This window comes from Odocoileus virginianus, unplaced genomic scaffold, assembly GCF_023699985.2.
Source record: "Odocoileus virginianus isolate 20LAN1187 ecotype Illinois unplaced genomic scaffold, Ovbor_1.2 Unplaced_Contig_29, whole genome shotgun sequence".
Taxonomy (NCBI): domain Eukaryota; kingdom Metazoa; phylum Chordata; class Mammalia; order Artiodactyla; family Cervidae; genus Odocoileus; species Odocoileus virginianus.
The window spans coordinates 851,314-877,297 of NW_027224346.1; the positions used below are offsets into that span (position 1 = coordinate 851,314).

General features: G+C 42.2%; 2 protein-coding genes across 5 annotated transcripts in view; one reads left to right on the plus strand and one right to left on the minus strand.

Moving 5' to 3' along the window:
* TOMM7 (translocase of outer mitochondrial membrane 7) overlaps positions 1-25,984 on the plus strand; it is a 229,167-nt gene that overhangs the window by 59,731 nt on the left and 143,452 nt on the right. The window lies entirely within an intron of this gene.
* On the minus strand, positions 637-5,027 carry IL6 (interleukin 6). The gene is made up of 5 exons (XM_020892390.2): positions 4,924-5,027; positions 4,564-4,754; positions 3,354-3,467; positions 2,495-2,641; positions 637-1,231 (listed from the first exon to the last, which is right to left on the minus strand). The coding sequence occupies exons 1-5, from the start codon at positions 5,015-5,017 to the stop codon at positions 1,076-1,078; spliced, it is 702 nt and encodes a 233-aa protein (XP_020748049.2). The 5' UTR covers positions 5,018-5,027; the 3' UTR covers positions 637-1,075.

Sequence of the window (25,984 nt, forward strand, 5' to 3'; positions counted from 1 at the left end):
GACTGAGTGACTGAACTGAACTGAATGTTCATGTTCTGGTCTGTGGGCTCAGGATGCAAAGATGAATAAATAGAGTCTGCCTTCTTGTGGGCCCCATATGTTGACTGGAAAGAAAAATCCACCCATTTTAAGATGTGATATAGTGTGGTCATTGCTGTGATGGACAGCTCTGTGCAGTTTGAGGAACCCAGGAATAAAAACTTCTAGTTATTATTCAGAAGCTTGCCTATTGCTATGTCTTCTGTAAGTGGTTATACCATCTTAAAGGTGTGTGATTGCATCTTTAAAATGTATTCCCTGTATTTTCTTGAGATTTTCTACATCATCTGTCAGTTCCCTGGGAGGCAGAGGACCTGAAGGTTAAGAGTAGGGAGCCTGGGGGCAGGAAGACCGGGCCTGTGGTTTACTTTTCAGCTGGGTGACCGAGGGAATCACTTACTCTCCCACCTCCAGAGAAAAGTGTGCAAATGCAAGGATTAAATATGAGGCATGCAACGCATTGGCTCGGTGCCTGGCATGCAGTAGGTGCTCAATTATACCTGCCTCCAGGTGACTGTAGCTTTTTGTTTTAGTGGTGGTGGTAGTGACAGAAACTTGTTTATACTAAGCTTCACAGGACACATACAGAGGTTTAGTTGCTTTTTTTTTCTTTAAAAAAGAAGTTTATTGGCATAAAAAGAGCTTAAACATTATATAAATACAATATAAATATGCCTTTAAAAATATGCATAAGTTAGCAAATTTTTTGAGGTAAGCCTACACATTTCAAGAAATGATTTGGCTCCAAAACAATATTCAAAAACATTCAAGCCGCACAGCCACTTTTACGTTACTTTTTCAAACCAAATACATAAAATATTTCAAGTGGCACTTCATAAAAATATAAATACCTATCATGTATATAAATTAACTCAATATCACATATTTAAATATCAATAAATTAAAGATAAAATAGTGTCCTAACGCTCATACTTTTAGTTCTTCATAGAGAACAACATAAGTTATGTGCCCAGTGGACAGGTTTCTGACCAGAGGAGGGAATGCCCAGGAACTACCACAATCATGGGAGCCCCAGCTACTTCATCCGAATAGCTCTCAGGCTGAACTGCAGGAAATTCTCAAGGCTTCTCAGGATGAGGATAATCTTTGCGTTCTTTACCCACTCGTTTGAGGACTGCATCTTCTCCAGCAGGTCCAGGTTTGCGGTTGGAGTGGTTACTAGATCTATGCTCTTTACATGAAGGGAACACAAAACAAAAGGAATTGTTTAAATATTGAAGAAGTCTTTTGCAGTATAGAGGCACTGTGGCCTGTGGGAAGATGTTCAAACAAATTTGGGGTGAAGGAGCAGATTGGGACCACTGGCCTTGACTCGCCCAGATAGGGGGAGGTCCCTCTGTTCTGAGCCCACCCAGCATGAGACCATCTCACAGCAACTGAGTTCTAATACTTTTTGCTGCTCTGTCTCTGTTAGACCATAAGCATCTCACGAGTAGCCATCGTATCTTACTTGTTTTCTGTCATCCTAAACAGTGCCTGGCACAAAGTTAGAATTCAGTAGGTATATGAAGAACTTTTAGTTAAAGGCATTTTAATGGGTTCTTCGGGGGCCTCTAACTCAAATACTTTTCTCTGGCTTTGCTCTCACCCATCCATCTGACATCTATTAAGAGTCAGCTGCTCTGGCAGCGTAAAGAGGATTGGGAAACAGTTTTCCATAGACCCACTGACTTGGAGCTAAGTCATGGTGGAAGGCCTCGCACCTCCACCTGTGATCCTGGAACACGGCAACCTCAGCATCGCCAGGTGCTTGTTAGAAATGTGAGTCTCAGGTCTCACCCTAGACCTGTTGAGTCAGACTCTACACTGTAACAAGATCCTCTGGGAAACTCGTCTGCACCTTCGAGGGGGAGAAGCCCTGGTATAAGGCACAGAGCTAGAAAAGGGAGGGAGGATTAGCACCCATGTGCCTGCTTCTCCTTCTCTCTGTGCTTTGGCTCATCTACAAATTGTGCCATCAAGCTTATACCATGTGGCATTTGAATGGCTAGCTGGTAGTGACCAAAGCCCTTGGTACCTGCTCTTCCAGCCTTTAGCCTTTTCTCTGCATTAACTCCTCGGCAAAAGAGTAAGGGAAAGGAGTTGAAACTACCATAATAACAAGAATGTCATTTGGCAATCTTAAATAATTTTTGTGCTCTCTGTTATTATGGATTGTTACTTGAGGTTGGATATGCTTCCTTCTACCTCTACAGATACTTTTTTCCCTTATTTCTTAAACTTTTAGAAGTTGATGTTAAAACCCTCCCCCTTAACTGAGCTTTAAATATAGTTATTGATGTCATTTGCAGAAGACAGGAAAAAGAAAAGGCTTTAACTATCAGGAAATATTTGTCAGATCTTTTCCTTTACACACAGCCATCTCTTTTGAATTGGCTTTGCACTGCCGAGTTGTCTAGGCTGCCTTCTTTGAGTCAGGCGAGGGGACACTCACCTTTTGCCTCATGATCTGGAGCAGTGTTCTGACGCTGCTCTGCAAATCCTTGATATTTTCCTCATCTCCCTCATACTCATTCTGGAGGTAGTCCAGGTATGCCTGATACTCCAGAAGACCAACAGTGCTTCTGATCAAGCAAGTCTCCTAAGAGGAAAGACAGTGGTAAAATTGGTTATTGCCAGCAAGGCGTAATCGATTTTAGAAATTAAAATTGCTATAATTCAACAATTTCTGCCTGTTCCCCTCAAGGTAACTTCAAGTACTTCTTAAGCATCATGTTTTGAGACATTGGACAGCATCACCTGCACAACGAGAGGCACCACTTAAATGTTTCTCAAAGCCCAGTAGATGCTAGATTATGGCAAGGGGCCATCCTCTGTTACACCCCATAAAGCTCTTCCCTCTGGCTGCACTCCTGCCCTTGTCAATGTTAGGGTGAAACCTCCTATTATGAAATAATCAGAAGTCAGTGGGAGTTTTTGCACTGTCTGAAGGAGAAGGGTGTAGAGAATGATCTCGGCAGGGAGGGCAGGCCTAGATCCTGCTAAGGGCAGCCAAAGAGGAGAGAGGCTCCTGGACCATCTTACCCATGATGAACTAGCTAAACCTCTGAGGTTTCCTAACATTTGACAGTGGTGAAAATCCCAGCCCAGAGGGGCTATATTTGATGAAGTTGTTAAAAAAGAAGTTGCCTTTAATATCATTTAAGTTGATCTCCTCATGAAATTTACATGATGTTCTTTATATTAATCCCCTTCTTCATTGCCTGCCTGGTCTTTATGTATACAGATGCTTCATGCAAGGGGGAGAACTTTTGACTAAGGAGTAGTGAAAAGTGAACATAATGCATTTGTACCTGATTGAATCCAGACTGGAAGCATCCGTCTTTTTCCTCCATTTTTGGAAGATTCAGGTTATTTTCTGCCAGTGTCTCCTTGCTGTTTTCACACTTGTCATTCTTCTCACATATCTGGGAAAGAATATCAGAACCGTTATCATATGAATGCCCCTAAAACTCACACCACTAGAGGGCTGATGCATGATCTCTCATGGCCAGGAAGTTTTTAAGAAAAGTGAAGTCACAGTCCATTAGCATCCAGGCAAACGAGCTCTACAGAAGATGGGCACACTTGGGTTCAGTTCTAGCCTCACCTGTGACTTCATGGTTATTACCTATTCCCAGTCTCAGCGTCCCTATATCTGCAAGTTGGAGATAATGAAAAGCCTCCCCATTAAGTTTATTGTGAGGACAAAACAATATTTTATAAAGTGCCAGGACATAGTAGGTAACATAATAAATTATAGGAATTTTGATAATAATTGGATGAATATAATTTGAGCCAGAATTATATATCCCAGCTGGAAGGATCTTTCAGATCATCTAGTCCAATTCCATAATTTTACAGATGGAGCCCAGAGGTGCTGAAGAATTTGCCCAAGATCACAAAGCTTGTCCAGCAGAATCAGAGCTAGATTTGGGACTCCCAGTTGCCTCTCCTGTATTATTTTCTATCAAAGCAGAGCCAAACTACCTTACATTTAAAGCTTGGGAGCTGCTGTAGCCCATGTATGATTTTGCCACTTTGGTGGACTATCAGGTATCCGTCTTACATGCCAGAATGACTTTGGGGAGTCCTTAACCACTAGACTGGCATAACCTAAAAGTACTGTAACTGTCCTGAGAAGCTGAACAGTCATTTCAGGTGATGCTTTTTAATCCCCCCAAAATCCAAATCACAAAAAAGATCAACAGACCTTATTTTTTGGTTATGGAAAAGGAAATCCTGAGAGGCAGTGTGATCCACAGCTCATGCCAAGAATGGAGCTGAGAATGGGCCGGGGGCAGGGATCCCAGCCCCTCTGTATATTTTCCAGGATGGAAAGGAACCATCTGAGACCAGCAGCAGAGGAGAAATTACAGGACATAGTCTGCCCCTTTGGCTTCAAGTCTGAACTGCCTCCAAACCCAGCAAAGACCTCCCAATGCAGAAGCCCCCATTCATATCCAAGAGCAAGGAAATAGATGCCCACATGGGTGCTCATCACCCTGGGGTGAGCCTACCCACCTCCTTTCTCATTGCAGAGATTTTGTCGACGATGTGCTTAATGAGAGCTTCGGTTTTGTCTGGAGTGGTCAGAAGTAGTCTGTTTGGGGTGTTGTCATTTTTGAAATCTTCTCCCAGGGGACCCGGGGTAGGAAAAGCAGAAGCCATCACCAGGAGCAGCCCCAGGGAGACAGCGAGTGGACTGAAGGCGCCTGTGACAGAGCAGAGGGAGAGCAGCCAGTGAGCAGACTGCGCCGCTGGGGGAGCTGTGCTTCTGGCTGTTGGCCGCCCGCCAGCCCTCACAGCAGCAGACACACACCCCGCTCCCTCGCCGCACGGCTGCCAGGCACAGTTCCTGGGCTAAGGATTTCCTTCACTTACTTGTGAAGAGGGAGTTCATAGCTGGGTTCCTGGAGGGCAGATGGAGCTCTCTTTCGTTCCTGGTGGGCTCGAGGGCAGACTGAGTCTCAGACATCCCCGGTCTCATATTTATTGGGGGTTGAGACTCTAATATTGAGACTCATGGGAAAATCCCACATTTGATAAATCTTTGTTGGAGGGTGGGGGTGGGGCCAGAGCGGGTGGGGCTGATTGGAAACCTTATTAAGATTGCTCAATGTGACGTCCTTTAGCATCACAGGAATCAAACCAGGGCAAAAAGTGCCGCGTAGAAGCTTAGATCATTACCAAGGCTAGTCCTCAGAAGCTGGATCACTCTTTCTTTACTTTTTTTTTTTTTTTAGTGACTCAGCACATTGCCATGTCTTGAGAAAGAAAGTAAAGCTGAAATCATGCAGAGTTTTAGAGGGGCAGGGGGAAGGGAGAAGCTAAGGCTGACTATGATTTAAAAAATACTTTGATTACCATTGGTTAGGCTTTAGTATTCCAGTTTATTTGTATTTGTAAAAAACCTAAGATGTTCTGACCTCAGTTTCCTCAGACCACTCCACAGCCGGCTGGCCTGGGATTACAAATAAGATATTATGAGCCTCTCCACCCCCACTCCCTCAAAAAGAATACTGTGAGCCCTCAGCAGTACTGTTCTTTCCTGGCTCTCACTGTGGCCAGCTGTTGCAGAACCTCCTGACTCCCCCCAAATCCTGTGCACTTTCTCTAGGAGTCTCCAGGTGCAGTGGGGGTTCACACATAAATGCCACCGCGAGGCGTCTGCCAGCTTCCTCCTCAGCTGCGCCTGCTCACTTCGGCCAGATCAGTCACAGCTCCGCTCCTTCCCTAGTGGCCTTTTGGGGATGCTCCCCATGAAGACCCTGATCTTGTGCTGCTGGTGCTATCCCTACCACTGGCTATAGGGTGATCCTGCTCCCACTGGGAGGACCCTGGGTGGGTGCTGAGTCTGCTGGTATCCTGATACCCACTGGGTTCAGGGTAGAAGTAGGGAGAATACCACTCACCTCTTTGGTAGGATGTCAGAGAAGGATCTTGTGGCATTTTCTGGAGCTTGTGTTCATAGCTGTATGACTTGCTTTGAATCCAGAGGCAACTGAGAAGAAATCTACTGATAGAACAGGACTCTGGGTTCAGAATTACACTTCCCCTCCAATGCCTCAGGCTTCCATGTTGGGTTGAACTTGTAGAGGCTTCCTCGGTCCTTAAAATATCTTTTGCAAGAGGGTCCTTGATTTCATGCAAATGATCTGTATACCAGGCCATTCCCCCCAGCCTCCCAAACACCCAAACAGCTCAGAAGATTGGTTCCAGACTGAAAGTAGGACCCTTTTATGACACAAGGGAAAAAAAGCTGTCTTTTTTGTATGTTTTGTTTACAAAACACAGTATTAACATCACAATCAACTTCTTTGCTTTGCAAAGAGGATCTTGTCAGGATTGCTAAAACATGGACCTCAGCTAGGGTATTTAAAATACAAATCAATTTACTCAAGTTTTGTTTTGTGCACAACATGTTGGGACCTGCCTATTGGGGAATGTGAGGTCATTCATTCTTTCACTGACTTTCTAAATAGAGAGGCAGATCCTGTAGTGGTGGTAGCCTGGTTTGGAGTTTGAAAATGAAAATGGGAGAGGATGGCTGAATGGTTTTGCTTTTAGTACTCTTAAGTCTTGAACTACTCAGATGCCCCCAACCAGCCTCCTGTACTGAATGAAACCACCACTCCTGGCTCCCCTGCAATGCACGTGCTGGGCCTCTGTAGTGTGGGACTGCTTCTTCTCATATTTCCATTTTTTATAAAATATGACTCAGTAAATTTCATATAGTGAATCAACAGCATACAGATTTTTCAATTAAAAGTTTTAAAAATAGTAAGTACACGTGCATGATAAAAGGATGGGACAGAGCATTAGGGCAGCACGGGAGAAGTTGGTCTCCTTCCTTCCCAGCTTCTCTTCCCGGAGATAGTGCCCAACCTGTGGTGTTTTCAACTAAATCCTCTGTTACCCTAATCTGGTGAGGTGTTCTTGGCGACCTACGTACTCACCTCTGTGTCTACATTGTTGGTTCATATACTGTGTACTCACACACACACACTTGTACACAAGTATATACACACTATAATTTCCCATTGTTTAGATGATGCTGAGGCAATTTCCTATGGTCAAGTACATGGTAGAAGCACTGGCTCTTGAGTTCACACAGCTTGGCTTTAAAGCCCAACTCTGCCACTTGCTGTCTGACCTTGGCTAAGAAATGCCAAGGATCTCTGCCCCTTGATTGCTCACCTATGAAACTGGGATAATAGCAGCTCACTGTGGTGAAGACTGAAAGAGATGATTTTGTGAAAAATCCCTGGAGCATGGTAATCCTGCAATTAATACTTGCTTTTTGTAACATTCCTTGGCCCAGGGTCTCTGCTTTGGAGAAGTCCTCCGGCCGACTGTGTCAGGCAGTCCAGGTGGAGCCTTGCTTATGAATGAGCCAGACTCCTGTGCCATTGGTCAGCTAGTCTCCCAGTCTTTTCTCCTCTGAAGACATCAAATGCATGTTTTTTGAAAGTTAAGTAGAAGATGAAGAAAAGAAAAAAAAAGTGATTTCCTCTCTCTCTCTCTCTTAATGGTGAACATGAAGTTCCCCAAACCTGGTCTGTCAATTTAGGTAATGAGCCTAGCTTGTGTCTTATTGTTAGGCTGTTTTCCAGGCTTTCTGCTAAGTGTTTTTATGACAGAAGGTTTTAGCCTTCCCCACCCACGATCATCATCATTATTCAAAATGGTGAAAGTGACCCTTGACTGTGAAGGAGTCTGACTTAATCTCAGATCCTGTGCTTCTGGCAGCCCTGGAAGGGCGAATTGTGTGTGGATGGGAATGCAAGTGTATGGGAGGTTGAGAGGACACTGTTGGACACCACCTTACACACTGTTAGCATCTAGGGTGTTTATTAATTTCCTAGCCTTGGGTTGCCATTTGCTTGTTGGAAAAAAGGGTTCTTTGCTCCAAAGCATTAATGCAACATCCGTAACTCCACCATGACAGCTTCCATGCTTTGGATCTCAGTGGATTTTCCCCTTGGAGAGCTCATCCCTTATATTTTAATATGTACAAATGATTAGGAAAGGCCATGCTGTCAGCATTTATTAACTAATAATAGCCTCAACTGCTGGCTTGCACCATCACTGATTTGAAGTGACTACCAGCTGAGACCAAGAGAGTCCTGACAGATGAGGGGAAGAAGGAAAACACCAAGGAACTTTGCTTCCTCTGCCCTTGTCTAGGCTAGCTGGTCCTTTCTGTGCCCCTTAGAATTACTGCCCATGACTGCCCTCCTACGTGTTGGTGGAATCCAGTTCAGAGAGTCCATCAATGCATTCAAAGTGAAGGGGGAAAAGTAACTGCCATTCAGTATTAAGCTCCCAGGAGAAGAGGTGGCATCCACAGCTCGTATGTGAAAATGTGGAGTTGCACTCCTGTGTCTTTATTCTAGTGGGTTGGGTTGGTTCTGTAATTTAGCAGGAGGGAGTATCCCAAGAAAAAAGAGAAGTCACCAGCTGTTAGAGAACTTGCAGTTGCTCTCAGAAAGCAGTTTCACTTGTCACTAAGTCCTCAGAGTCTATAAACCGAAACAGTGGCTTATTTAGCAGCTCCTTCCGAGATTGAGTCCTACTGAGCAGACCAGCCAGGCCTGTAAGGCTCTGGGAAATGTTTTTGCTTTGAGAAAAGTGGTGGTATTACTGGGAGTGAGAATATTAGGGATATGCAGTGCATCTACTTGGAAAGGGCTGGCTGCTTTTGGAGGGGGGGAGCCAGGCCTGGAGACCAAAGCTCTGGGCAGTTCCCAGGCCAGCCCAGCCTCTGTCCTGGCCCTCATGACCTCAGCTCTGACGTCCTGCTATAGCTCCTAGCGACTCCTTGGTCTGGCCCCAGCCTTCGGAGGACAGAGGTGTGCAGGACTGTATCTAGCCTCTCCCTCTGTCAGGAAGAGACGCGGCTGCTGTGCCAGGTTTCTGACGCACGATGTGCAGGAGGAGGCTGGGTATCTGTCTGGGCCCTCGTTGTTTTGGTATGTGCTGAGTTATCATCCCCTGCTGAAGTGGGAAACCCCAGGCATTTTAGAAGGGAAGTGGCTTCTCCTGGGGCAACCACGTAGACTCCCCACCTTGAGGACGAGCCCTCTCCCCGTATCCCTCTGGTCTCTGGGCCTGGAAGAGCGTGCCCAGGAAGCTGCGTTGGTGATGATTTCTTACTCTGATGCTCCTGAAGGAGTCCACTGCTCTGAACCCCAGGGCTGGGGGGCTTCCCCTGGGTTGAGTTTCGGTGCTTTGTCTCTTTTCCATCTGTAGGGTAGACCTTCTTTGTCTGTGGCTGCTGGTTCTGCTTTACTATTAGGAAATCAGCCCATCAGCAAGGAGCATTGAGTTAATTTATTCTCATGAGTTATTTGAACCATCTTTGGTTTCTCCAAAGGTCTCAGTTCTCTTGAGTTCAGTGTCATAGAAACTAAACATGTAACACCATTGACTGGTTCCTTCTACTCTTTTCCCTCAATATTAAGGTACTAGTAACCCATCTGAAAGCATCACATGTAATGGTTAAGACTAGGTAAAATGCTATGACATATTTTACCTCTCTTCCCTGCCCTTTTGGCTACTTATTTGCAAAAAAGAGACTCTCTTTGTCTCTCGAAATTATACCTTACTTGTGTTCTTCTTAGCAAGCTGAATCCATGAAAGTAGGGAAAGTCTCTCTCATCTTCATGATGGAATAATTTCCATGATATTCTTTGGACATGTTGCATGCTCTGTAACTGAGCCATTGGGGTTTATTACTTCTCAAAGCAAGATCCACCTTGATTGATCAAAAATATCACAGAAGTAATAAGGTAAGCAGGTAATAAGGTAAGCAGGTAAGGTAACCAGGTAAGCAGGTCAAAGAAGTAATAAGGTAAGCAGGTAGGCAGGTAATAAGGTAAGGTAACCAGGTAAGCAGGTCAAAGAGCCGTAGGTGATTTCTTCAAGTTATTGAGTTCTGGGTGTGAGAATATGTAGCGAAGAATCCTTGACTTACAGACCTGTTGCCACAGCTCCAGGTGGTGCTGTCCTCACTGTGGCCTTCGAGGCCTGGGCGCCCAGGCAGCTGGGCTGGTGGTCTGCTGTCACTTTGGCCTGCCAGGCCTGCAGCTCCTCCTGTGCTGTGGGGCCTCCACAGTGATCTGCGTCCCTCAAGGGCTCCATGGAATGATGGGCCTGGAGCTTCCACTCTGGAGGCTGTGTTTCTCATGTGCTGCTTTCCTGTGGGCAAGAGTGGTGACAGGAGGAAAGGCATGCCCTACTATACCTGTTTGTGTGGCAAGTGATCAGGATGCATGGAAATGCTGTCTTCTTCCCTGGCATTTGGAATTGTCTTTTGATGATACCTTTTCTGGGAGGTGATGAACTTTTACAAGGAGAGACAGCATCCCCAGAGGGGTGTTTGGAGCCTTAGTACTGAAGCAATTGCTGCTAACTACCTCAGATCCTCTTTTCCAGGGACAATCAACACAGAGGCTGTAATACATAGTCCTTCCTCTGTGTTTAGTTTGTTCACCGAGGCTCCAGACTCCATCAAGGCAGGTTAGGTGTCAGAAGAGATTCAGGTTTTGGGCTTTTCCCATCTGATATTGTGTGGCCATGCTGTTCGTCAGGCGTGTAAAAACCCCCTGGTCTTCATGGCTTGTCTTAGATTGCAAGATTCAGAAGGAGCTTGGGGCTTTTTGCTGCTAGAAAAATACTTTGGCCAACTGGAGGATTGGGGGCAAAGCCCTCTCCGATCTCAGGGCTCCATTAGAGAGATTCCTCTAAATTCCCTTCTTGCTCCAGCATTCTGTGGATCTTCATTAGTTATGCTTAATAACCCGGAGTCTACTCTTAATAGAGTAAGAGACTCTAAATTAAGAAATAGCTCTTCAAAGTCCAGAAGTCTGATGTTGTCTTGGTTCACACCCAGAGACCTCTTGTGGCTAGTCAGGGTGCCACCCATTTGGACATGCTCTGGGCCTTGGTGGCCTCAGGCAGACTGACTGATTTGGAAGATGCCAAAGCCCAGACATATCAATGCAAAGTGATAGCAGATTTCTTAGTTACCATACAAGCAGGAACTGATCAATATTTTAAAATTTAATTGTTTTTAGCTTAAAGAAAGAACTACATAAGTAATACATGTTCAGTGTATTGTAGAAATTGAGAAAATAGAGATAGGCCAAAACACTGCTAATAATTTTATTACCCAGTGGTAATCATTGCTTACGCTGTAATTATTATTCTTGTCATTTTTCTCTGTAGCTACACATTTGGGTTTCCCTGGTAGCTCAGGCAGTAAAGTGTCTGTCTGCAATATGAGAGACCCGGGTTCAATCCCTGGGTTGGGAAGATCCCCTGGAGAAGGAAATGGCAACCCACTCCAGTATCCTTGCCTGGAAAATCCCATGGACAGAGGAGCCTGGTAGGCTACAGTCCATGGGGTCGCAAAGAGTCGGACACGACTGAGCGACTTCACTTTCACACATCTGTCAGGGTATGGGAAATAGAAGAATACCATCCATAGTGTTTTATAACCTGCTTTTCCTTTTTTATACTGCTTTGTATCTGTAGCATTCTGGGTAATTCTCTGAGTAGAGATGATGTAAACAGTGGCTATAGGCAAACCCATCAGAGCTGAGAAGGGAAACATCGAGTGAGGTTTATTGATTACTGCTGCAGATGCACACTGTTCACTGTTCCCTGGAGAAGGAGGGCATATCTGAATGGGGATAAGATGCATTTAAAACATTCAGTGAGTTTCCCGGGGGTTAACTGATCACTTGTTTGTGGAATAGCACAATCTCTAAGTCAATAAGTTGTGTTGATGGTTTGATATCATGAAAGTGAAATTTGCAGCTCAACTGATACTTGCTTTTCAGGTGGTTCTGGTAATTTCACGTAGCCGAGCTCCGATTGGCTCTAGTGTGGGGCATCGATCGGTAGCTCATCGCCCTTGTTTCAGGATGCCTGGGGAGTTGCCACAGGTGATGGTGTCATCATCTCTTCTCATCTAGCTCATTTCCTCTAGTACCTTGAGGTTCCTTGCAGGGGCCTGTTCTATAGAGAGAAAAAAAAATTAAAAAAAAAATAAGGAGTTTGTAGTCTTGCAACATTTCTCTCCTTTCCAATTCCAGTCCTGTTGGGATTGTGTTGCTTGTGCAAGGAAACTGCATTTCCTGTGGGAGCTGAAGGTAGACCTGTCACAAAGCAGATGCCTGCAGGCCTTGATGTTGGTTGGGGGATATGTTTGGGTAAGAGGTAGACAGCCCTGGCCTCTCTTGAATCAAGGACTCTGAGTTGCTAGAATGGGCTACTGCTGGATATGTCAGCATCCCCTAATCCCAACCTCGGCTGCTGATCTGTTTAAAAGTATAACTATAAGCATCTACTTAAGAGACTTTGGACATACAGAGTGATGTTCTAGGAGGACTCTTGGCCCTTGGATTCCATAACCACAGTATAATTTTCCTTCTAAAAGTAATTGAGGATTGACATGGGATATGAGGGTCAGTCAGGTATTTTTTGAATGCTGAGTACTAGACCAGATGCTTTACACACATTTGTTCATTTACATTCCGCTCTATAGAGTGGCAGTTATTAACTTTATTTTATGCACTAGGAAACTGAAGCTCAGAGACATTACCTGACTTACCTGAGATCACACAGGCTTCTGTAACTATGGAGAAGCTTGCTGGTGTTTGGAAGGAGAGGTAAGATGTGGTGGAGAGGTTAGGTGTAGGGTTGCCAGGTAAAATATAGGATGCCCAGATAAGTTTCAGATATACAACATATAATTTTTAAGTAAAAGTATTTTCCAAATATTGCATGGAATGTACTTGCACTGTAAATGTATTCCTTATTCATTTGAAATTCAGATTTAACTAGGCATCTTGTATTTTTATTGATTAAATCTAACAAATTTTGTTAAGTAGACAAAACTATGGAGGGTGAGTTAGAAAGCTAAGTGGAAGTGAAGTGAATAAGGAGCCAAGGAAGGCAGTTTGAGGAGGGCCGTGATGTGATGAAAGTGTTTAATCTGAATGAGCAGAAAGAAGTCCCCAGGGGATTGGAGAAGGAGGTGGGTTTGGAGGCTGTTGAAGAACCATCTCAGAGTGAGAACAGGATGGAGCCCAGGCAGATGTATGTTGGGGCTGGCTGGTTCAGGTTCAGAGGAGCCAACTGTGTTCATCTCCTCCCAGCTCTGCTCTCAGTGGTTCCTGTTGGTAGCTTTATGTTAGACAGGGTAGGTGGAAACGGGCAAATGCTAGGAACCAGGGCCCCCAGAAGGCTAGTTATTATATGTCTTCCAGCACACCTATGAGCCTACAGAGATAGAAGAATATTTTGAAGGCCCAGATGCAACTAGGGATTGATTATTAAATAGCTGTGGTGTAGGGAGTGTAGAGAAAGCATGTAATAAAAGGTTATTTAAGTTTACTTTTCAAAGGCAATTGGCCATAAAGCTTTTTAAGGAAAGAAATTGTTCTGGTCAAAACATACTGCTCCTATGTCCCCAAATGAAGGCTGCTGTTTTTATTAATAAATTGACATAGACTACACGCTGAGTTTAGGAGAGTAAGGATATGCACAGGGTAGAATTTTTATTCTACAGAGTTAGCTGTCTTTGAGTCCTGGCACGTGCCTTAGTGGATCAGGGCAGAGACTGAGCCCAGATCTTGAGCCATGGCCATGTCAGGGACTGAAGACTGGTCATGGTGAGAGCATTAGACACAGCAAGGCGGCAGCCTGTGGGCTTACGGGCTTCTGCTCTGTCACCGTTCCGTCACAACCAGAACAGATGAATCAAGAGTCCAGCTTTGGGGCATTTAGTGGACAGGATGAAGAAAGCCCTGAAGCATTCTTAGGGTCCCCAAAGATTGCTGCTTGTGTCATAAGTTTTACTCTTAACTACTAGAATCACAAAAGATCACTTCTACTGTTATTCTTGGCATTGTGTCTTATTGTACTACATCCTTTTGTTTTTGATTCATCTCCGTTACAGTTCTGTTGCATATTTCTAGGACATTGTGTTAGGAAAACAAACATTTAAGTGCCATTAAATTCAACCCTGCCTCCTAATAGTACCCTCCTGATGACTGGAACGTGTTGATATTTGACTGTGTCATAGCTAAACTTCAGAATATTGAGTAAAACATAAAATTCCCTGACAGAAACTTGGTTCCACTACATGGCACAGCTCCCAGGCAGATCACATTAGGCTCTAGGCTACAATTTTCCCCTGCTCTCCAAAGGATGTAAGTCTTTTCATAACAGTTTCAGCACAGGGTAGAATGACAGCTTGCGGATGCCATGACGTCTCTCTGTTCTGAACTTCCATTAGGACTCAAACCGTGCCTTGATCCTCCGGGAAGCTTTTGCTGACCCTTTTCCAGGAATAGTGAGGGTTCTCCTCTGGGTTCTCCTGCAGTGTCATGTGCTATACTAATCAGTTTCCAGGCAGTGTCATGATGGCACAGGCTCTGGAGCCAGACTGCCTCAGTTCAAATCACCATTCTGTATTCTACAAGGTGTGGTCAACTGGGAAGTTACTGATCATCCAGTCTTCATTCTTCTCATTTACAAAATAGGCAGTAGCAGTTGTACCTGCCGTCATGTAGTTGTTGGAATTTATGTAAGGAGCTTAGCATCCTGCCTGGCACATTGGAAGGACCCAATAATATTACTACTGCTTTTGCTGCAACTGACTGAGAATTTCTTTCTTTTTTTGGGGGCTATGCTGTGTGGCTTGCAGGATCTTAGTTCGATGACTAGAGATGACTGAGAATTTCTTGAGGGGTCCATCTTTCGATGTCAATGAATAGTATGGTTTTAAGCACTAGGTGCTCAGGGCTGGTAAGTGAATGAAAGGTGAGTTCTCCTTTCAATTGACTTTTCAGAAATAGTCATCAAGAGTTTAGAAATAAAAAATAGCTTAAGTTATGAAATTTTTTTTGTACGTGTGCTTTTAAAAAGTCATATAAAATATTATGCTTGCTTGATTTTTAAATCAAAGATTATAATACTTTATCCAACAATTAAAAAATATATATGAATGGATATTTGTTCCATATTCCTGGCAGTACAGTTTACTAAAAGAAGCATGGATTTCACAGACAGACTTGGTTTAAACCCCAACCACATCATTTACTGTTTGTGTAACTTTGGGAAAAGCACTATAGTCCCCTGTGCCTGAGTTTCCTCATTTGTAAATTGTGGCAAAGACAACTTTCCTCCTCATGGTGGTTGTGAAAATTAAATGAAATTACACCCATAAAGCAGACTTATTGGTGTATACTAAATTGTCAGCAGATGCTGATTTTTTTTTTTAAGTTGTATTTAGCAGAGGTGGGGCAAGAGAAGGGGAACAGAAAAGGGTCAAGGTAGACACAGCACAAAATAAAAAGATGGGAATGAAGAAAATAAGAATGACCACCAGAAAATACAAATAAAATGGCTTATAGATTTCTTCTTGTTTTAAAAAATTATATATATGTGTGTGTGTGTGTGTGTGTGTGTGTGTGTATAAATAGATTTTTTTTTTGCATGCGTTACATATAGCCATGGCATGAAATTCAGAAGTTTCCAAGGGACACTCAATATAAAAGAAGTTACTTTCAGGCCACTTGAGCCACACTGTTTACCTCATTATGTAACTACTTCAACTAGTTTTTTTTTAGTGATTCCTTCTAGAAATACTCCAAACACACTGATAAACAGTATGTTCATATTTCCCATGATTTTTTTCTTTTTTGGCTGTACTTTGAGGTATGCAGGATCTTAGTTCCCAGACCAGGGATTGAACTCACCCCCCTGCAGTGGAAGGGTGGAGTCTTAACCACTGGACCACCAGGGAAGTCCCAGTATTTCCCACAATTTAATTTTATTCTTCTACGTAAGTGGTGGTGCACAGATGACAGTGTTCTGCACCTTGCTTTCTTTACTGAATGCTTTAGCAGTCATTCCTTTGCGGGAGATACAGGCTGCCTCCTTCCTCTTAGCCCTTGTATTCCATTTATTAACCAGTTCCCCACTGATGGAATTTTAGGTTGTTTCCAATCTTTGGTTATTACAGATAAAACTGCAGTGAATAATTTTGTTCATGTGTGATTTCACACATGTGAGTGTAGCAGTGGGATAGTTTCCTAGAATGGAGGTAGTTACTCAAAGGATACGGGCAGTTCTACTAGAGACAGAGTTTATATCCAGTTACTCTCCTTCCAGCAAGGTGTGAGAACACCTGTTTCTCATACTCTGGTCAACACATGATGCTATCACTCTTGATCTTCACCAGACTGATGAGGGGAAAATGTATCTCAGTGTAGTTTTAATTTGCATCCCTCTTATTATAAGTAAGGTGGACCACGGAACCATTTTTATGTGATTTTCCACAAACTCTCCGTTCATGTCCTTGTTTGATTTTCTGATGGTTTTTGATCCTTTTCATATTGCTTTGAAGGAACTCTTTGTGTGTGCGTGTGTGCGTGCGCACATGTGTTTGCTGAAGTACAAATTTAATAAAGTCTTTGATCACATTTTAATCCATAAGTTATCTATGAAATGAGCCCTCCCTCCACAACTTTTTAGAGCTATCAATAGCCATCACGGTGTCTGTGAACACCAGACACCAGCTAGAAAAGTACAGATTCAGGGTTTCATTAGTGCAATACTGCCAGTCAGAAGTGAAATGAAATTACAAACTACCCTTTTGTCAAAACAGCAAAGCTGACGGGCATAGAAACCACTTTCTGCGATCCTACCCTGATGGATTCCTAGGGAATAAACATCAAATCTCTTCGTGTAGGTTGACAATTTGAAGGAACTCTTGATACATTCCAAAAGGTAAACTTTTGTTCTTCAGTGTATTTTAATTCTATCATTCATCTTTATATTAATTTATAGTGGGGTTTTTTTTTTGCCATGCAGAGAATTTAGATTTATATAAAGTAGACTTTATATCCTTTCTTTCATAGTGTCTATATTTCATGACATATATGAAAAGGTTTAGTATACTCCAATTTCATAAGAATATCCTTCTAAATTTTTCTCTGGTATCTTTAAGTAATAGGTTTTCAAAGTATTGAGCCAATACAGGCAATGCTTGTCACATGAGAAGATGCACTATTCTTTTCCACACCCTTTACGTAAATACAAATACACAGAGAAAATGTCAGTCTCTCTAGAGAGTGGAATAAGTGATGTTTTTTCCCTCTTTGTCCTTTGTTTTCCAGGTTTTCTGCCTTGATCATGTATTACTTTGATACTCAGAAATATAACTAAATGAAATTTACTTTTACCTCACTTAAACGTCATTTAAGATTTGCTTCCTGGATCTTTCAGAATGCTAGTAATGCTGTCTACTTTGCTTTAGAAATGGTCTGTCAGCTTCCACCCTGAACAGTTTTAGCCCCTAGAGACTTCCTTGTTGCCAAATCCAGTGGAGGCATTTTAGTTCCAACCTGACACTGGTATACTGAAGCTTCTGACCATGCTTTCCTGCTTGGCCTTAGCGCCTCCTCTCTCTTCTGTCCCTTACGCTCTCCTCCTTGTGTGGCTTTACTGACCCTTTCTTTCTGTTGTACATAGATGATGCCCAAGTTTATGTCCATGACTTGGATTTTCTGCATTCTAGGTGAGGTAGACATACACAGTGTTCAGTGGACATTTCCACTTAGATCTCCCACAGACACCTTAACTTCAGCATGTCATTATCTCCTAACACTGTGTATCTGAAAAGATAGGGGATGTTATTTTTCACAGTGCCCGGTGGAAAAGGCTGACAAATGAGAACATGGAGAATTTCTCATTTGAATGCACATATACTAAATCTGAGGTTAGTGCTTTGCTTTAATTTAGCTTCAGTTTATCAGCACCTGAGATTCACTGGTGGCTCAGATGGTAAAGCGTCTGCCTGCAATGCGGGAGACCTGGGTTCAATCCCTGGGTTGGGAAGATCCCCTGGAGAAGGAAATGGCAACCCCACTCCAGTACTCTTGCCTGGAAAATTCCATGGATGGAGAAGCCTGGTGGGCTATAGTCCATGGAATCGCAAAGAGTTGGACACAACTGAACAACTTCACTTTCACTTATCATCTCCTTCCAGGGCCTTAGCCTCAGCCCTCAAGGAACTTCCAGTTATTCAGCTTGATTTGCATGTTCTTGGTTTTTTAAGGCCAGTGAATCTTTTGGAAGGTTTGTTGCCTTTTCCCCACAGACCAAAGTAATTTGCTTATCCTGATGGGAAGCCTCATTCATTTCCTACTAGTGAACAGGGCTTCCTCTCATGGAGTAATTAACATTGAAGGTCTGGATCCGTTTAAATCCCCTGAGAGTCTGGGTCCAATCCATTGGAATTAGTAATCACAGACAACTCAAGGTATGGCATTCGATTTAAAAACAATTGCAGTACATTCCAGTGGGAAGAGGAAACTTCAGCTGGAGGAGGTTGGCTTGGTTTTCTGGCTGAAAAATTGTTTTTTCTGTCTTTGCAATTGCTCACTATCAGAACTGGTAGTGCTACAGGAAGAACACTACCAGTTCCACTTCTCTGGGATAGTCTCTTTCTTTCCATTTCTTTATTAGTTAAAAATGAATTATGAAAGTAACAAACATTAATTGTGACTACAGCAAGACTGCCCACCTCTTGAGATGACCACTGTTCACCGTGGTGTCACCTTCCACGTCACCTTCCCTGCCACAGGCTCACATGAATGTATACAAAAGGCACCCAAGTTACATGTACAGAGTTGGGTTACCTATTCTTTTATTTTTTTTAAGTGATGAAATCATACATTGCATATTACCCTGCAACTTGTTTTTTTACTAAGCTCTATGGCATGAATACCTCATCCAGGTCACTTAACATAGCTCTTATTTTTTTTTAATAATAGGTATTATAGGATGTTTCATGATTTATTCAACCAGTTTCTTTTTCTTTTTAAAAAACTTCATTGAAGTATAGTTGATTTACAATATTATGTTAATTTCTGCTGTATAGCAAAGTGACTCAGTTACATATGTATATGTATATATCTTTTTCATATTCTTTTCCATTATGGTTTGTCACAGGATATTGAATATAGTTCCCTGTGCTTTACAGTAGAGTCTTGTTGTTTATCCATCCCATATAAATATTATAGTTTGTTTCTGCTAATCCCAAACTTGCATTCCTTCCCCTGCTCCCCCTACTGTCCCCCTTGGCAACCACAAGTCTTTTCTCTGTGTCTGTGAGTCTGTTTTTTTTTGTAGATATGTTGATTTGTATCATATTTTAGATTCTACATTTAAGTGATATCATATGGTATTTGTCTTTCTTTTTCTGACTTACTTCACTTAGTAATGATAGTCTCTAAGTTCAACTAGTTTCTTCTTGATGAACATTTTGATCAACACTTTAACTCCACAGGCAAGGCTGCAGGAGACATCCTTATACATGCATTCTTACAGAATGAAACTTTATTTCTAAAATGTCCTAAAAGTAAGATGTCCTAAGCTACAGGGTTGATTAATTTCCACAACTACATTAGTATATGAGCAGAGGAAGGGAAAAGGAAAGTGCTGTACTTTTGTCTGGCAGGTACTACAGTGGTACTTTCCATAAGTTGTTTAGTTTCATCTTGGTCTCTGGGCTATAATCCTTCCCCGATCGCTCCTCTACATAACCACAGACGAGCATGTCACTCCTTTGCTTAGAAGCCCTGCATAGCTCTCATCTCCTACAGGTTAAGGGCAAGCTAATAACATGGCCCATGAGGCCCTCCACAATTTGGTCTTACCTACCTCCTCCGTCTCTCTCTTGCCCTCTCCTTCTTGCTTTGTATTCTAGCACCCCTGGACTGGTTGCTATCACCTACCTCCCTAGGCCACTGCAAACCCCCCAGGCCTTTGCTCTGCCTTCCTCTCTGTTCTGCTGATTCTTTCTCACCTCTTCCCCTGGCTCTTCTCTCACACATCAGTTAGCACTCAGGTCAGTCTCTGGGTCTCTCAGAATGCCTTTTGTAGGTTGGTTTATGAATTGGTGAGGCTAGATCATGCCATAGTGACTTACAGCACACAATCTCAGTGGCTTAACACAAGTTTAGTGTTTGGTCAGTCAAAGTCTGCTTTAGGTCTGGGTAACATTCTCTTTGGAGCTCCCCTTGGTGATCAGGTCATCAGGAATACACCATCCTAAAACTGTACCATCCAGAGCACTTGGCTTCTCCGGTTGATGTAGCAGGAGATGAGAATACCTAGAGTATCATACTGGCAGGTAAATGTATTGGCCCAGACGTAACCATGTTGTTCCCATTCTCAGCCCACTGATGAACCCTGTTACACAGCCTTACCTAGCTGCAAGGGAGCAAGAGTGTAATGCTCTCCTGGGGCTGAAAGGAAGGAGAACTGAACATAGGTGAGCGCTAGAAGCCTAAGCCTCTACTACAAGTGATATGCCACCATTCTCTATATGTCTGTTTGAAATATTATATAGTATTAGAATGATAGAATGATGGTTTATGTGTGTCTCCCCGCTAGAGTGGACACATCTGTAGAGCAGAGGACTTTATCTTGTTCATCTGACTGTGGCATTTGGCACAGTGTCTGGCACATAGGAAATGGTCAAGAAACATGTATTGACAAGTCCATTCATATAAATCAATAACCTACATTATATCCATGGGACAGTAAAGTTCAGAAAGGTCAATTTAACTCACTTATGATCACACAGCTAAGAGTTAGCAATTATTGTTGTTTTAACTGCTAAGTCATGTCTGACTCTTTGTGACCCCATGGACTATAGACCTCCAGCCTCCTCTGTCTGTGTGATTTTCTAGGCAAATACTGGAGTGGGTTGCCATTTCCTTTTCCAGGAGATCTTCCTGACCCAGGGATCAAACCTGCGTCTCCTGCATTGACAGGCATATTCTTTACCACTGAGCCACCAGGGAAGCCCAGGAGGTAGCAAAGCTGATTCAACTCTTAGTCTGTCAGATTCCAGAACTCATGCTTTTAAGAAAGGTTCTAAATTCGAATCTGAGGGCAGGAGAAGACCAGTGTTCCAGCTAAAGCATTCAGACAGAAAGGGAGAGTGGATTCTGCTTTACTCAGCCTTTTTGTTGTATTCAGGCCATCCAGGCATTGGACGAGGCTTGCCACATTGGGGAGGACAATCTGCTTCATTAAGTCTACCAATTCAAATGTTAGTCTCATTGAGAAAAACTTTCATAGACACACCCAAAATAATGTTTAACCAAATATCTGGGCACCCTGTGGCCCAGTCAAGTTGACACAAAATTAACCATCATACCTGCCTTTCTTTACACTCCTATAATTTGTACTATTTGTTAATCTTCTACAAGACTCCTTTGCTCACATTCCTTCTATATTTGGTGTTGTTAAAAAAACATTAAAAGACAAAGAACTTTAATTTTGTGGAAGTGGAGTGCATTTGCCTTCTGAAAACATTATATGCTAAGAGTCCATTGAAAAATCAATTCAAAATAATCCCCACCCCTTTACACTGTTTCCCCTTACTTGACTTTTTTTTAACTTAAAAAAAAAAAAGACTTCAGTTTTCAGAGCTGTTGTAGGGTCACAGCAAAATCTGTGAAAGTTACAGACCTTTCCCATAAAATCCCTACCCCACCACCCCACAACCTCTCCCATTAGCAACATCCTACACCAATGTGACACATTTTTTACAATCAATGAACCTACAGAGACACATTATTATCACCCCAAATCCATAGTTTACACTAGGGTTCACTCCTGGTATCATGTATTCTATTGTTTTGGGGATGTGTGACATGTACCTGCCATTATAGTATACAGCATAGTTTCTTTGCCCTAAAAATCTTCTGTATTCCACTTGTTCATCCCTTTCTTCCTTCAGCTCCTGGCAACCACTGATCCTTTTTACTGTTCCTGCAGGTTTGTTTTGTCCAGAATGTCATATTATTGAAATCATATAGTATGTAGCCTTTTTAGGTGGTCTCCTTTCACTTATAATACGCACTTTAGGCTCCTCCATGTCTTTTCATGGGTTGATGGTTAATGCCTGATTTATTTTTATCATGTAAAAAAAATTTATAAATTTAGCATTTAGCACTAATATTATTTATCAATTTGATTCATGTTTGTTGACCATCTCTCCCACTAGAATGGAAGCTTCTGGAAAGTAGGGACTTTTATTCATCAATGTATCCCAGTCCCTGTAAAAGAACTTAGTATATGATCAACTCTTATTGAATGAATGAATCAGACAAATCTTTTATAACTATAATCCTCTTATTTAGGGAATTGTTTCTGATGTGTACAATGTAAAAAAGTTAATCTGACACCACTGTTTCAATGGTATTTAAACTCTTAAGGGGTTTGAGTCCTTTTTTATTTGGATGTGGAACTGGAGACCTCATCAGTGATTGATAAAATTGAAGAAATTATTGGTTTCTAGTAAAGTATTACTTTAATTTTGGGGGGCAGAAATGGAGTATGGAATGGAAACAGGAGTATTTCATTTTCTATCACCGGAAGTGAGTCCCACCATCCCACCATATGGGATTTTGGCTTGGGAGGCAGGATTTCCATAACATACTCTGCCTCCCTTCTCTGACTCTCTTCTTCCCACAGCCCGCTGAACCTGAAAATTGGGCTTTTATTTTATGTCTCCTTCCTGTCTGCTGGGGACTCCTCCCATGGCATGTCCTCCTCTTCCCTAATTCCAGTGCTATGCCTTAGTCTAAATACCTCAGTGCAGAATTCAGGGAGAAAAATGTTTGCCAGTGAGGGAACATACATACACTGGGAAGTACTTCAAAAACAACACTGTGTTATATGTGTATATCTTTGATTTGGTTTAATCAAAATTGAGGTAATAGTACATATAATGCTTTGTTTCTTTTGTTTTAATTTAATATTTCTTGAAGATCTTTTCCATATTCACAGACACACATCTACCTTACTCTTTTTTAAAAGTTACATAATATGCCATAAAAACTAACTTTGTTTATTTAATCAGTCTCTTACTGAAGGATGTTTAAGTCATTTTCAATCTTTTCTATATAAATAGTGCTATAGTGAACATTACACTATAGGTTTGGTTTTCTTGCATATTTGTGTGAGTATATCCTTTAGCTGTATTTCTAGCAATTTCTATACAAACTACTGTGTGCTTATAAGATTGGCTAAAAAAGATCTAGCACTTAGCAGTTTCATCCACTGGTAGCAAATTCATAGTTTTCTCTTTAGATTATAGCTCTTATAACTATGCTGGTGATTAAGAGAGGATGAGATACACTTGGAAGAAAGAGAGGAAGAAACAGGAAGGGAAGAGATGAATCATTTGTTAAGTGTAAAACATACTATTGGGAATAGGCTTATGGAAGTAGGGAATCAAATAGCCCTTGATGGGGATTTCAGCTCTGCCATTTATTAACTATGGTACACATAACATGGTACAATGGCATGATGCTAAATGTTTAGCATGTACTAGGCACTGAAGGAAATGCAAAAGAAAGCACTAAATTTTATTCTAGACTAATTGGAAAAACACAATAAGCCCACTGGAAGCCATTAGGAAGCAATGAAGACCTTCAAAATCTCCAAGAGGATTTTGGAGAAACTCAAATCTACTTTAGAAACTATTTATGTGGATAATTTACATGTTTGTACATATATATATATATACACACACACATATACACATATATATGTATATACTGTACAATTTTATTTATTTATTTTTGGCTACACTGAGTCTTTGTTGCTGTGGTGACGTTCTCTAGTTGTGGCAAGTGGGGGCTACTCTTTGTTGCGAAGCTGAGGCTTCTCAGAAAGGTAGCTTTTTTTTTTTGTGGCAGAGCATGGGCTCTACAGACGTGGGCTTCAGTAGTTGCAGCTCATGGGCTCTAGAGCTCAGGCTCAGTAGTTGTGACACATGGACTTAGTTGCTCCACAGCATTTGGGATCTTCCTGGACCAGGGATCGAACCCAGGTCCCCTGCACTGGCAGGCAGATTCTTAACCACTGGGTCACCAGAGAAGTCCTACATGGATACTTTCAAAAAAATCAGTTCTAATGAAATAATTTCTTTCTGGGAGTTTGATGCTTTTGAAGAATTTGCTTTAATTTCACATGACTCTCTTGAAAGCATCTCATAAGTCATATGACAGCATCCTATGTAATCCTTTTTTTTTTCAGAAGTTCAATTATATGTTTTTCATGGTTTTTGTAGTGTCAATATTCTGAAATTCTTTAAAAATTATTATTGGTATCTGGGTTGCAAATTTGCTTCAGGGTAGAGCTGAGGTAGATTTGGTTCTTCCAGTGGGTTTCAAAGGGAAATTTTAGGCTTTTTTAAAGGATTATTTTGTAAAATGTCATGGTCTTATGTGTGTCTCCAGTTGAGGATGCGGTGGTGCCTGCCCTGGGTCAATAGAGGAAATGATGCAATAGTGAAACTTAACTGCAGCACTGTCCCACCAGGGGATGGAAGGATAGCTACAGCTTTCCCCCAAACCTGGCCCTATTACATTAGGCCCTCTCACTGGTGATACTGTTGTTTCGGACCTTCTTCCCTCTCTCTTTCATTACTCATCTCTTAGTTTAAGGGTGAGTCAGACCTGTTGTTAGCTTTCGTTCGGGCTCTTACTATCTGTAGGACCTTAGGATACTCTTTTATTCTGTGCTTGCTCATAGTCCAACAGAGAATAATGTCTATAAATGTGCATTTTAATAAGCATTTCCAGAGATTCTGATATGGGAGGAAAGGGTGAGGACTTTTCAGGGAACTGAAATCTGGAGAGGTTGAGTAAGTTGCCTAAGATCACACGACTAATGGGTGGCAAAGTAAAGAATGGATCCAGAGTTTCCTGACTGCTGGTCTAGCATTTTGTCTATTAAATGAGGGGTGAGGGGATAGGTCTCGTCTCCTGTTGTCTCCTGCCATAAAGCAACTCAAACGATACTCTTCAGAAATACAGACCCACCCATTTGGCTCCAAAGTGTACCTCCTTACCTGCTTCTCTTTCCTCCCAGTTCTTGCCAGTGTTGCTCCCTTCTTCAAACTCCAGGTAAAATCTGGGATTCAATGGAGGTACCTTTTTTACATCATCCCATATATAATCTTTTGGAGGTCCTGTCAGTTTTCCTTTGTAAATAACTTTCAGATTTATTTACTACTGTCTCTTTCTCTACTGCTATCATTCTAGTCCAGATTTCCACCATCTTTCACCTGGACCATAATTTTCTGTGTGATCTCAGACAACTTTTCACAATGTGATTCTGTTCTCTCTCTACCACTTGGTTAAAAACCTTCAGTGACTCTCCAGGGCTATTAGGTTGGAGGTACAACATGACGTGACCTCCAGTGCCCTGCAAGCTCTGGTTATTCAGGCTTACCTTATATCATTCTTGTCTCTGTGCTCCTTCCAGTTTCCTGAGTGTATCAGTTCCTTCTTACCACAGGGCCTTTTCACATGCTGCTCTTTTGCCTGGAAGAGATTATATATAATTTTAATTTCTTCTTTTCCTGTTCAGTCAGTTCCTACTGAACCTTTAGATCTTAGCTCAAGGCTCCCTTTCCCAAAAAAAAACCTTTCCGAACTACTTCCAGTTATAGGCACTCCTGAACCATTCCTCTCCACATCCCCTGCTTCTCCCCCCCCGCCCCCCCCGGCCCCATGTGTGTTTATCAGTCTGTAATTAATATACTCCTTGGTAGAATTATTTGAGTAATTTCACCCCACCCCAACTTATTGTATAGTCTATGTGAGAAGATAAAATGACTGATTTTGTTTACTATTGTTACCCCAGTGTCTAGCACAGTACCTGGCACACAACAGGTCCTCAATAAAAATTTGTTTAATGAATGGTGGCTCAGTGGTAAAGAATCCCCCTGCAGTGCAGGAGATATGGGTTTGATCCCTAGGTCGGGAAGATCCTCTGGAGGACGACACAGCAACCCACTCCAGTATTCTTGTCTGGGAAAATCAAGGACCAA

Excerpts from the sequence above, each read along its gene's own strand:
- IL6 (XM_020892390.2), bottom strand. The coding sequence starts at position 5,017 with ATGTCTGAGACTCAGTCTGCCCTCGAGCCCACCAGGAACGAAAGAGAG. Across the intron at positions 4,755-4,923 it reads TATGAACTCCCTCTTCACAA|GCGCCTTCAGTCCACTCGCT; the intron begins GTAAGTGAAGGA and ends GCTCTGTCACAG. Across the intron at positions 2,642-3,353 it reads TCCAGTCTGGATTCAATCAG|GAGACTTGCTTGATCAGAAG; the intron begins GTACAAATGCAT and ends CTTTCCTCTTAG.